The following is a 13,714-nucleotide window of genomic DNA, read 5'->3' on the forward strand; positions in this document are numbered from 1 at the left end:
TCAGACTTTCGCACTTTTTAAACCAAACGGTTCGGTTTTTTTTTTTTTTTTTTTTTTTTTTTTTTTTTTTTTTTTTGGTTTTCCATAATTTATTTACCAATATTTTATATTTCTCAAAATAAAAAATTGGAATTATTCCTAATTTTCGAAAATAAAAATATTTTTAATTTTGAATTGTACTTGAAAATTTCAATTTTGTAAAGTTGTTCGTAATTATTGAATATTTAATTTTTAGTTTTTTTATCATTAGATTTAATTTCTTCCTGTTTTTTTTTTTTTACAATAATTGAATCTTTAAAATTTTCAGCTAAATTTATAAACAAAAATTACTTTTTTATATATATATATATATATATATATATACTTTTGGATTAGATTTACTCTAAAAAAATATATTATTTTATAAATTTATGTTAAAAATTAAATAATTATCGAATAGAATCTAAAATTGAGACCACATTCATTGACGAGTAATTTAATAATGAAGGAGATAAAAGAGAACAGATACGGTCGAGTTCGCAAACTCGTCAAAAAGTGAATAAAGTTGATAAGTGCCCCACTTTTCCATTTCTTTATGTTAATGTCGAATATAGATAACTAACTTGTCACGTGCTTTATTTTAATAAAAATTAACGGATATACGAGAATCTATAAATCAATTTACACATAAATATTAGAAGTTTTGTCGATTTAAAATTTAAAATAATAAATATATCCATTTACATAGTTGGTTAGATTTCGTTTTAAAATGTTAGTTCACGAGTGTGCAGATTTTTATAAATAATGAATTTAATCGTTCATACATTAAAATTGTCATAAAAAAAAATTATATTTTGATGTTATACAAAAAAAAAAAAAATTGTGCATGAAATCTTTTCTAAAAAATAAATAAAGAAATAAAGAAAAAAATTGAAAAAATAAAATAAAATAAATAAAGTAGTTTAGAAGGTTCATCCAATATGAACACGTTTAAAAATTCACTATTATTTTGGCATTGAATATCTCAAAATTGGACTTTTCTTTATGATATTTCAATTCCTCATTCAACCCCTAAAAACCTTCTAGTTTCTACGACCTTTTCTTTTTGTTTTTTATAATAAAATTTTAAATTATATAATAGACACGTGAATTATTAATTTGAATCAATCACGTTCTAAATTATTGGTAGACATTCAAAAATGGTTGAATTCACTCGTCACAAAATTAAACTTTTTTAAATATATTAAAAATTTTAAAATTTTATCTTTTTTTTTTTTAAAATAAATTTTATAAACTAAAAGAATTAATTTTTAAAGTTTTGTTTTGTAATTTAGTTTATAATTAAGATGTTTTCTTAGAAATTATGAAAAAGTATGTACCATTTCATAACGTTTTTAAATTATGGGTGCAACTTTAAATGATTCTTATAAATTGTTTAAAGTTTAAAAGAATTCTCGAACCAACTCAAGCGCTAAATCAGGATGTGTTGACTACATCGTCATCTTATCGTCATCTTATTGTACCAAAAGTGAACACTTAATTTTAAAAACAAGAAATTGAATTAAAAAGGATAACAAATATGCCCTAAATTTGATGCAAATTAAGGATCACATGTTAATATTACAAGGCAAGGTCTATGAATAATTGATATTAACGAGTCCAACTTAAACTTTATTTAATTGAATAATATGCTTGGCTGGATAAACCAAGTTTTACAATTTCTACCTCTATATATATATATATATATATATATATATATATATATACACACGAGGGATTAGAGAAAAGCAACATTAATATGGTTGAAATTGGTGAGTTTTGAAATATTTAGTCGGATGTTGGGCAACTTCTTTCTAGGGAGATTCTTGTGGATCATCGGGTCCGTTCAGTTGGGCTCGATTTCAAAGAATTGACTAAACAAAAAAGGGAGTACTTTCGCTGACTAATATCTTTCAAGAAGTACTAGGGATGAAACGACAAATGAACATTTTTGAGGCTCGGGCTAAGATCAACGAAACTCAACATGAGAGTAAAGTGTCAGTAAATCCTCAAGATATTTTTTATTTTTATCAAGAAGCTATTTGACCGACCGATTGGAAATAGAGTCAAGGACTTGCCCTTTCGTCCATAAAGAAAAAATGAGCATCACAGCACACAAAAAAGAAAAAGACACCCACAAACGCACATAGCGACAATAAATAACAGGAAGAACTGGTACCCAAAAGTGTACATCAGCTCCTCAAGAGCTGTAAAGCAATTTGGCATCCTATATTTGTCAGATATGCATTCATACGGACAAAATGGCTGACCAACTCCTCCTGTCATAAGTGGTCGTTGATGTTATTGTTTCGGCTTCATTCTTCCTTGGAATGGTTTCAGATCTTCTTGCTACAAGGAACGAAAAGATGGGGCAACCAAATTTGACAAATGGAAATAAGATGTTGAATGGAGTTAGGACCCCATTTTGGCACTAAATTCACAGCCCCATTTATTAGGTCTTTGGTTAAAGGGCCACAGCCGCCAGGGACAGTGGCAAGCAACCACCAATAAGGTCCATCTTTCTGTCTATCAAATGGACAATGTACCATTCCTTCGCCTATCATATTAAATTTTTGGGTCATTCCTAGTTGTCAAGGACCATGACTAGACCACTTCGTTGATGGCTAAAGGAGAAAGAAATGGCTCGAATTGGGTTGGGTTTCTCCAAAAGTCATCTACAAACAATCAAATAACCGAGTAGTCCTAGAGTTCAACAATCTTAGCTTTGGATATCAATACATTAACAAAGCCCCCCCATTAATTTACATATCCACAATCCTAATCAAGCTTAGAGCTAAACACAAGCATGATCTGATTAGCTGCAAAGGTTGATTCAAGTCACAACTGAGTTCCATTACACATGCCATACAGCAAAAGACTGACATATAAAAGCAGGGAGCTCAGGAATACCGGAAGTTTGTAGAGGTTGGCTCTATCACAGCCATTCAGAAAACTTGATCATATGCTGTTAATCTCTATATTGGTTGATGCGTCCGTCTACTATAAGAAACTTCTCGAGCTTCAAAATGCATTGAGATACAGATTCTGCGCCGAATTTAGACATCTCTCACTTTCGAGCCATTCTCTGTCCTGCCCCAAGTAACAAGGCTTTCCCAATTGCACCTGTTCGAAGTCCACAGACTACAGCCACTGCCCCACCAATGACTATCCATTTCCAATCTAAGCCAGAATCATTTTGGTGCTTTCTCCTCATTACCTGAGTTCGTACTTCACCTGATTCTGACTCTGAGGACTCCGAGCTTCTGTCAAAAGCAATCTTCGTGGTGATTCTGGCCATCAGTGCACTTCTGGAAACAGAAATGTCTGATTTCCTAGCGTTTTGGTATGCTCTGAAACCAGAGTGCAATTTTTTGACAGTTCCCCACATTCCGTGACGGACTCCCAACTTAGCCACATCCTTGGGGATTCCCATATCTTCATAATGCACTAGGATAACCTCAGTAGCAGACCTCAATCCATCTCCTTTACGAGACTCCACTGTCATTTCCAAATTTATGAAGTTAGTATATTAATTAAAACGAATTTTCACGTGAAATCCTGCAGTTTTCTGAAAGAGGAACAATACATTATCTTAATCCTCACCTGCCCTGATGATCCAACTTGAAAAATAAAGATCAACACGCCTAGGTTTGTCACGTCTGGGTAAGCTTGGATACTGTACGCCCTGAAGAAATAGTTTCACGTTTCAACTTAATCACATCAAAATACGAGCAAAGGTCTTGATTAACAGGGAGCATGTAATCATAGTCCAATTCTGAAAGTCAGCAAGGAATGCTTAGTAATTCTATAATTTAGTATAGATCATATAAATCCGTTGGTAATTCGTTTTGACTGGACAAACAGCCAATTGTTATAGCGTTCGGTAATCTACAAAGAGGCTGAACTTGATCAATTAAAACCAGTTGCTAATTGCTATTAATTTTTTTGATATGTTCTTCCCTCTGATAATACATGTTTCCATGGAAACTTATTGCCATCCTAAGGAAATTTCGGACATCTGGCAGTCCAGGTATACAGCCATGTCAGACTGAATAACAGTGTATGATAGAACTTATCTAAAAAAGTACCTAAAATAAGCCAGGGAGGGGGAGGATGGCTAGATCAAGTACAGACAGCGTAGCTAGCAACATAGAGTAGCAGGAGAAATTCCTAGAACACGGTGGAATATATACCTTTGTTACACAATAGTAAGTTTTTGCAGCCTCCCATATTCTTCGACCCATGACATATTCTCTATCACTGCAGAAAAAGGGGAACTGCAAAATGGAAATACAATTGAGGCATTTAATGGTACCATACAACAATTACATTCAAGTATCTCCCATGTCTTACAAACCTTCTTAATCCAGTGCACAATCATGGTCCCTGTATGAGGGCATTCATCCAATATCTTGACATACGTAAGCATTGGATCCCATTTAGTCCGAAACTCATCGTCCCAAAAGAAATCTCTGACCATCTCTGGAGTTGCATCCTCAAAGACAGTTCTACTACGATAAACTGTTGGTCTGTTCTGGTGAGGAGAAAAAAAAAAGATGTGGGAGCTTTATGTTACATCTAAAACAATAAAATGCAAAATTGAAACAGCTAACAACAACAATTTGAAACAGCTACGTATTCCCCATAGACAATGGTTCAATACTATATGGTACAAGCACACAAAAGGTAGAAAGAACCCACGGTGGAGTTCAAACATAACAGTGTGGTACCCTACAAATTTCAGAACCAAATTTTTTAGTTTAAACAGGGAAGTTTAGGTTCTGATATTAGATCATAGCTTTGGAAAAACAGAACACAAAAGATTAAGTGTAGAAAAATTGTGATTTCTTAATCATAGTAAAATCTTAACGAAAAATTTTGAAGTTCCTAACATGGGAAAATGATTTATAGAAAGGGGTTCAAAAGGAAATAATAAAAAAAAAATGTGCAAAATCAAGAATTCTAAAAAATGGCAAAAGACTAATCCAAATCTGGCAAGAAAGAAAAGGAAAATGCAAGAAAGCTCTTCAAACTTATAATAGGAAACACAATCTACCATCCACATAGCTGAATACCATACCTCAGGCTCAAGGCGCCAAGCTTCATATGCGAAATTTGGGGTCGACCTTTGCATCATACCTTGCCATTCTGCCGGTTCATCCCTTCCTTCAAGCAGTTGCAATAGGTGATCTAAATCATTCTCTGTAACAATATCCTGCTCTTTTTCCACTTCATTATTGCTGAAGAAGTGGACAAGATAATTACCATCAGAAACAGTTTCATCTTATGGCATCCATAATATGATTACAACTTGTTCTTCATTTGCCTTTAGCGAGGGTATTAATTAAAGATATTGTTCAATGAAACCCAAATCCTTCGTAGTTTAACAGCAACCAGGATCGAGCAAAGAAAGAAGGAAGCAATTGATCATCCCTTGGTTTCATAATTGAAAGACTAAACGTAAAAAGTTGGAATGTAAAAATTTTTCCAAGAAAATTCTAACTCCGCCTCAACAACGCCGCAAGGATTTTTCAAAGCAAAACAACAGGCAAACCATTAATGTCAATAACAGGAGTCTAGACGAACGACGAAACCTCATAAATTCAACAAGCTCAAATACCGTCAGTTACACACAGAATTAAAAGATTGGCAAATAAGTGACTAACCACAAATATTGATACGCAACCAAATAAATTTCATACTCACGCAATTACACCTCCGCTCCCTTCTGCCGAGTGCTTCAACGTAGAAGCCACCGGAGAATCCGAGTCCGCTGGCGCCGGCGGTGCTTTCCTCTTCCAATAAAAATTGGACCAAAGAGTCCGGCAGACCGAGAAGGCAGAGAGAGCCGTGAAGGCCAACCAAAGCCGCCGAGCTCCAAATCCGGGAGGAGCAGTCCACAATAATCTGAACTTGCTCCGAAAGCCGAGGAAAACCAATCCCGTCCACCGAGGACGCCACGACCATCCGATAACCAAGCCGATCATAACAGCGAGCCAGATCGGAACTGCACATAGCAAAATGTCGACAAATGTTTCGGCAATCGAGGGCCTCTTCAGAAACTCAACAAGATCAAAGAAAATTTCCTCCATGATTCAATTCCTCCCAATGATTTCCAAAAGAACTGGAACAGAACTACCACATCCAAAAATGAAATCGAGCGCCTTGTCTCCTCTCTCAGTAATCGAATTCCACAAGGTTCTGCCCTCTGAGAGACGAGATTCTCGAAAGAATTCGACACAGAGAAACAAGAGATAGAGAGAGAGAAGAGGGGTCTCAGGTCGGCATTTTGTTTGTCTGACGTGGCGGCATGAGAGCAGTTGATGCGTTTCGTTGTTTCACGGGAATTTTGGCGCGTGGACCAAACGATAACCTTCAATTGGACACTTTAGATATATTAATCGAAACCATTGATTGGGTATGGGAGCAGGTGTAGTCCATGTGCATGTGTCGCGCGTGGTGGGTTATGGTGTAGATTTTTAATTATTGGGCCAACTTGGGCCGCTTTGGGCCCAAGATAGACCTTTTTAAAATAACCCAACATGAACCATCCATGTATCTGTCTACATCTTTAGAAAATTTGATTTTATTTAAATTTAAATTTAAATGTAAATACCTTATTTTCTTCTCATTTATAGTTTAATATAATTGAAATCAATATTATTAAATGTTACCCAATTACGGTCGAGCTAAACTATTATAGTGTTTGTGGTTAGGTAGTTGAACTGCCAATTTCTCGTCTTTATATAAATTAATATTTACGATATAAGTTAGATTATTTATTGTATTTAATTAATCTCTGTCTTTATATACATAATTATTTATGAGTATGATGTCCACAGACTGAGGCGGAGACAGAGAACTCTTTTCCATTTTTGTCCTCGTAAAATTTTTCATTTATTTTTATGTGTCTGAATGGAGATTCTTCTAGAAAATTCAAGCAGATCGGTTCCTCCTGGGTTTTTTTTTTTCTTTTCCATTCTTTTAAAAACAAACTTTTCTAAGCTTTTGCTTTAGTCAAGCCATAAAAATAATAATAAGAATAAGAATAATAATTTATTTCAAATAATAATTTATTTATGGAAAATAGTTATTTTGATATTGGTATGAAAAAAAATTAATAATAAAAAAAAATTACAGCCATTTTCTCAAATTTATGTCAAATTTCCTTTTCTATTCCCTCTTTTTAGAAATTACCTTTTGTTATTTCTTCAACATTTTCTTTAAAACTTTTCTTTTAAACCTTTTCAAATTTGAAAATATTGCATTATATTTTACCCATATTTTTTTCGACCCAACACGACTCTCAACTCTGAACCTTGGTTCAGGGTTAAATCTTCGATTGTTCATAATATAAATAACCCTAAAAACCCGATAAGAAAATCACGAGAGATCTTAAAATAGAAGTTTTGCGTTTCTTAAAGAGGTATATTTACATACTTTTGCTCGTAACTTCTACTAAATCTCGATCAAGAAGCTACACATACGACCCATAAAACTACTCGAGAATTCTAATCGGAAGAAGATATATGTTTTAATCATGACAGTCAAAAAAAAAAAAAAAAAAAAAAATATCTCTTTCATGCAGCTTATAAAGTGAAAGGTCTTGAAAGCTTCTTCATTTCAGCTCATATTATTCTTTGTAACTCTCTGCAAGCAAAGCTAATTTGCCTCTTATTTTATAACATCTTTTTCACTTCCTCTTCTCCTTTTCCTCATAAACAAAATTAGGGTTTTCCCAATGTCTTAAACCCGAAAGAAAAAAAAAAAAAAAACTTTACCGTTGCTCGAGTTTCTGCAACTTAAGGGAGGAATGAAGCCTAGGCCGACATCCTCGACATCGATCTATGGAGGAGAGGAGAATGACGATACTCGTTTCTTTTTCAAGTTGGGGGGAATGAAGCCTGGTCCGACATCGTTACCGTCATAGGAACGATAATGAACGGTGTCGAACCAGACAACATTCCCCTCAACAATTTCACTGAGAAAACGAGAAAGAGAGAGAGATTTGGAACTATTTGATATAGAGATGTTGTAAGGAGGCTTTATATACATGAAAGGGAAGAGGGAGAGAGAGAGAGAAGCAACAGCTTTTCACACACAAACACTCACTCTAAAGCATGAATTAACTACTTCAATGTCTTGTCTTGCTTGTGTTAGTTTATATTCTCTAAAGGATATAAGACAAACCCTTTTATCATAACCTAAAAAAGAAAAGAAGAAAAAAGACGTTCTTGTCTCTCTTCCCCGTACCTCAAAGAGGAGCTTCTATTTGCTTTTCGACATAGGTTCTTCAGAGCAAACACGAATCACTAAAAAGCGTTTTAAAGAACGAGTATGAGTTCTTCTTCTCAAGATCCAACCAAGTTTTTCATTGCTTGAGATATAAGGCAAGTGATTTTGCTTTCCGTTATGGTTCGAATCTACGATACTGTACGAAATGTTCGAGATACGTTACGTTTAAAATGGGTTTAGAGTTTGGTGGGGGAAATTAAAAACCATAATGAAATGGGACAAATAGAGGAAAAAAATGGTGTAAGCTTGGGGTAAAGGCAAGAGCTTGTTATAGGCACCAAAGTTAAGGCTAAATAAATAGTCCCACATGGAAGTGTTTGCAATTTTCAGAGCCATTGAATTGAACCAATCTTTGCTTTTTTGTGTGGAAGCTTTTGTCAATGAAGGTTATTTGGTACAAAAGTGAGTGCCATTTAATGACCTACTTAATAAGTTTGGTATCACCAATAAGTCTGGATCGAGATCTAAACATAATTAAACTAGTTAAGACATTTTTGTATGAGACGAACCTGTTATAGGTTCGATCCTGCCATTTTCTTGTGGGTCAGTGGATCATATTATAGACATGAGTGTGTGGGTCAGTAGATCATATTATGGGCATGAGTGTGAAACGTATAAACTCATAAGCTTTTTCGTCTACTTCCTACCGTGGCAGCACTCAGGCTTAACGAAATGAAGATCTTTCTAAAGAGATTCAATTCAACATCGAGCCACTTTACGCTCAATCTCTTTATTATTATTTTTGCTTCAGAAGCCTTTTTATAATGAGGCATAACGTAGTCGTGAAAAAAGAGAAGAAAAAAGGAAAAGAAGAACGAAAAAATCATATCCAACCAAATATCGATGGGACCCGTCACTTTCGTATCGAAATAGTAATGCAATATCATTTTAATATATAGTTAGCTGCATTTTACTTCAAATTATAATTTGTCACATGGTAGTTGAAACTGTTATTTAACTAACAAAATTAGGTAAATTAGTTTTATGTTGCGATTTATATTTCGTTACATCTAATTTTTAGTGTATATCATTGAGTCAAAATTAAAATATTTTTTTAAGGTTATATTTGTAATTTCATAAAATTAAAGGTGGGAGTCTGGGATTTTTCGAAAAATTTCAGGGGCGGACCAGTCACCGGATAATGCAGTAACTGCCGGTGTATACCTTAACTGCCCAAACGCCGCCGTCGAAACAAACACTGATTCCGCGGGATTCTGATTTTCTTCAACATTCTTCGCCCTCGCAACTCTTTATAAATTACTCCTGCAATTCGATTCCATTCTGCCAAACTTCTTCTCAATTTGTAGAATTACAGTTTTCTTTCAGCGATTCGGCAATGGAGTCCGGCATGGTCATCTCAGAAGCTACTACTGAGGTTAAGAATGCAATCCGCAATGAGGACGAAAAGCTCCTCGTCGTTGTCCCCGATGGTGAGGTTAAGGAGATTGGTGTATTGACCGAGTTTAAGAAGAAGAAGAAGAATCAAATTTAGGTTTCCAATGTCAAGAAGCCGTTCTTCTACTACTACAATCTTTTCAAGGTATTCTATTGTTGCTTCCGTAAGATCTTGTTTGTCTAAACCACGATATCGAGAAACACTGTTGAATCGACTTCTCTATTTAGCTTCCTCTTTAGAAAATCAAAATCTGGATTGATTTTACGTTTCGTTTTGTCGCAGAGGTACATTAAGCAGTACAAAGAAGTTGAGCTCTCTGCCTTGGGAATGGGTACGAGTTCTTGAATCCTTTCTTTTTTTCACAACCTAGTTCACAATTCGATTTAAATAACTGGTACGACTTCCATGGATTCATGGAATACAGCTATACCAACTGTAGTGATGATTTCTGAGATTCTGAAGAAGAATGGATTGGCATTGGAAAAGAGTAAGAAAATTTATCGAATCCGTTGCCATTAAATCTTTGAGAATTTGGCACTCTCTAAACACTTGTTTGGAAAATAATCTGTAGACTTGACGATATCTTCTGTCAGTTTGAAGAACGGGGAAAACGAAAGGCTGGTAATGAAACCTAAGGTTAGTGCTAAGATTTTTGATCCACTGTTCAATTTTTTGGGTCTTTCGTTGGGATGATGCGTTCTTTAACATCTGTGCTAGATTGAGATTTCACTAGTAAATGCAGAGAAGATCAAAAACATTACAACTGCTACAACAAGTAAAGATTGTTGATACAAGTTTTGATAGCGTAGTATCACTCCGCGTGGTATGATATTTGTAAGGGATTAGATATTTGTAAGGGAACAAGCTGTTAGACGAACACGACTCTCCACAGTGGTATGATATTGTCCACTTTAAGCATAAGCTCTCGTGGCTTTGCTTTGGGCTTCTCTAAAAACCCTCATTACCAATGGAGAGAGTATTCTTTGTTTATAAACTCATGATCATTCCCTAAATTAGCCGATGTGGGACTTTCATCATCCAACACAGACGAGTGTGAACTGCAGATCTTTTAGTCGAAGCAAATTCAATCCAGATAGAACCTAAGGAGAGTAGTTTCTGATTTTTCCCACACTACTCTCCCAACGAGGTCGATAAAGATTGGGTAAAGCTGCTGATTTCTTTGTAATTGAAATACCAACTTCAAATTGCAAATATAATTGGATAAACAGACTGATCCTTGTCTCTTTCTTTTGCATTCACACACACTAATCATCTAGTTCTGAACTCACCCACCATGAAAATTCAGTAATGGGAGAAAATTCAAACTTTATTGTAAACAAGTTCACAGGGAACAAGGCTCCAATGAAACAAGGACGTGAACAATCAACTTTACAAGAATTTGGAATAAGATATCACTGCAGGGACAATTTGGCAAGGGTAAGGGCCAATACCTTGACTCCATTTGATATATCCTGGGGAGAGGAGAATTCTTCAGGCTTGTGGCTGTACCCTGCAAAAGCAGTAGCATGGAAATTGACTCAGATTTTCTCGATGGCACAAGCTCAACTCATTATAAGGTTAGGTGCTTCCATCTTGTGCTATTTACTAGAGGATACAGAGTAGATTAATACCTTTATAGCAAGGAATGAATATCATACCCATTGGGGATATCCTGCAAGGTTGTGCAAATGCAAATTCAGCATTGTTCACTGAAAGAATACAGAGAAACTAATAGCTATGTATTTAGAGAATTGATGATAAAACTCTGTAACCTGGCCATAAACAGTGAATCATGGTATGCTCTGCTAATCATCAGCTTGTGTGTGAGATTGAGCTCTTTTGTTGAAGAAACCATTGCCTCTATTACTGATTTGTCAGAATGTGCTGGTGGATCCTGGTTTATAATTTTGAATTCTGATAGTTTGACCCGTCGCCTTTGAGCTATTTCAGTTGCAGATTCATGAATCTTGTTAATGACAGTATTTCTGCGTTCTTCATCAATGTCTCTGGTGTCTGTTACCAGACAAGAAAAAACAATGAAGATGAAGTACACGACCATCATGCAGCTAAACAAGATAATCAAGAGTTACAACAAAATCTCAACCTATTTCCAGATGTGATTTGCTTGGGATGCTGTTGATTGCTCCAGGATGCAGCTCCAGAATACCTTGAAAAGTTTCATCTAATCAAGATCATGTTCTGAAAGGTGGGCAGATATAGGATGATGCTAGGACAAGACATAATAAACACTTGGTTATGAAGAATTACCAACGGTACCGACAGTATCGATCGATCCAGAGCTCAATACATGCTTCTCAACTGCTAGTGCTAGCTCAGCTGCTGCCAGTCCAGCGTCATTTCTGATCAAATAAGAAGTTTGGATTCCAATTGTCTGTGATGAAAAAAAAAAACAAAGAAATGTTGATGGCTATATAATTTCACCTATATGGCATCAGTACAGCACCGGCATGGCCTCCAGTGCCTTCAAACTCCACCTTTATACTAGCAGGAGCTGCAATGGCAGTCACTACTCCTATAGATATACCTTCTTCCTCCAGAATGGGCCCCTGCTCTATGTGCAATTCCAGGAAAGCAGAGTAACTTCCTTTCTTCAGAAACACCGTTGATATCTGAGCTGAATCAGTCAAGTACCCAGCAGAGCTAGCAGCTTCAATAAAAGATATATTCTGAGCATCAACAGTTGTCTCCAAAGCTTTAGCAAGTGCATCACTCCCTGCCATCAAGCGGCTACCCAAGCAGCTGATTCCAAAGCGTGTAGGTTCCTCAGAGGTAAAGAAGATAATTTCTAGAGACCTCCTTGGTTTGAACCCCGACCTGCCAAATTCTAAGTCAGCCCCTTGAAAACTACAAAGATTTTATCTGGTTTGGTGGGGAAGCGTTTGGTAGGGAGCATCTTTATAAGACTGTGGAAACCTCTCCTTAGCAAATGAGGGAAAGCCCGAAAGGAAAAGCCTAATGGCTTGGTTCGTTCCATTTAGTTTGAGAGACCCTTTAAAACTGTTAGTAAAAGTAGGATATCGAACCTTTTCAAGACATTGATGGCTTCTAAAGCACCCAATACACCAACAACTCCATCGTATTTGCCAGAGAATGGAATTGCATCAACATGAGAGCCTGTTGCAACGGCAGGAAGCAAAGGTTCAGAGCCCTCCCTGCATAAAGTAAACAAGACTAGAGATGTTATGCATAATACAATACTCTAATGACATGGGTGACCATTGCAGATTCACTCACCATCTGCCGAATATGTTACCGACAGCATCCTCTCTAACAAAGAGACCAGAGTGCCCCATCAAGTTCTTGACATACCTGCAAGCACATAACCATTCTCATTTTGGAATGAACAGAGAAGAAATACAAAGAAATTAGATGAATAGCCGGAGTCCATGCCTTCGCGCCAACACATCCTTTTCAGAGTAAAGAATCCTGGTAACCGATGGGGAAGGAGAATCCGAGAAAGTAGAAAGCTCCTCAATCTAAATGCCCAAATCCGCAAAACAATTAATTAACTAATACATCCGATGAAAACCCAGTACGATTAGGATCCATTTAAGTCCATACCTGTTTCACCAAGGAATCCGCATCGACGAGGAGAGAAGAAATGGGGTTTGGGATAGAAGAGGAGGAAGGCTCGTGAAGAGGATAGCCGGAGAAAGCCTCCATGGTTCTGATGCTTGGGTCCTCATGATTCTGAGCTAAGGCCAACGAAAAAGGTGCGAGGAAGATGAAGTGAAGTAGGAGGGGGGCGATGCATTGGTGAAGAGGAAGCATGGTGGGTGATGATAGCGGGGGAGGACAATGATTGGACTCCAAGGGAAGGGAAGTGGTGATGGAATCGGGGATAAACCGGCCCGTGACTCGTCCGCTGGGTGCCTGCAAATTCGACGCTCGCCTTTACAATTTTACTCGTGTGAGCGTGACTGTGACATTCACTTCGTTGTACGATGAATTCTTTATTTATTTTTCTTTTTTTAAGAATCATTT

General features: G+C 36.3%; 2 protein-coding genes and 1 pseudogene across 3 annotated transcripts; 1 reads left to right on the plus strand and 2 right to left on the minus strand.

Annotated features, from left to right (window-relative positions):
• Window positions 1–2,727: 2,727 nt before the first annotated feature.
• On the minus strand, window positions 2,728–6,289 carry LOC111800557 (uncharacterized). The gene is made up of 6 exons (XM_023684306.2): window positions 5,725–6,289; window positions 5,099–5,258; window positions 4,376–4,552; window positions 4,212–4,295; window positions 3,622–3,703; window positions 2,728–3,516 (listed from the first exon to the last, which is right to left on the minus strand). The coding sequence occupies exons 1-6, from the start codon at window positions 6,108–6,110 to the stop codon at window positions 3,086–3,088; spliced, it is 1,320 nt and encodes a 439-aa protein (XP_023540074.1). The 5' UTR covers window positions 6,111–6,289; the 3' UTR covers window positions 2,728–3,085.
• A 2,957-nt stretch (window positions 6,290–9,246) lies between these two features.
• LOC111800997 (uncharacterized protein At2g34160-like) lies at window positions 9,247–10,531 on the plus strand (annotated as a pseudogene). The gene is made up of 5 exons (XR_015422073.1): window positions 9,247–9,853; window positions 9,992–10,040; window positions 10,134–10,196; window positions 10,281–10,345; window positions 10,427–10,531. The product of XR_015422073.1 is annotated as an uncharacterized protein At2g34160-like (transcript).
• A 395-nt stretch (window positions 10,532–10,926) lies between these two features.
• Window positions 10,927–13,640, minus strand: UAH (ureidoglycolate amidohydrolase). The gene is made up of 10 exons (XM_023684629.2): window positions 13,292–13,640; window positions 13,121–13,206; window positions 12,965–13,039; window positions 12,754–12,882; window positions 12,152–12,544; window positions 11,978–12,069; window positions 11,814–11,876; window positions 11,482–11,722; window positions 11,341–11,381; window positions 10,927–11,219 (listed from the first exon to the last, which is right to left on the minus strand). Exons 1-10 carry the CDS (start codon window positions 13,499–13,501, stop codon window positions 11,122–11,124), a joined length of 1,428 nt encoding a protein of 475 aa, XP_023540397.1. The 5' UTR covers window positions 13,502–13,640; the 3' UTR covers window positions 10,927–11,121.
• Between the last annotated feature and the right edge of the window lie 74 nt (window positions 13,641–13,714).

This window comes from Cucurbita pepo, chromosome 8 (assembly GCF_057944985.1).
Source record: "Cucurbita pepo subsp. pepo isolate OVF chromosome 8, ASM5794498v1, whole genome shotgun sequence".
NCBI lineage: Eukaryota > Viridiplantae > Streptophyta > Magnoliopsida > Cucurbitales > Cucurbitaceae > Cucurbita > Cucurbita pepo.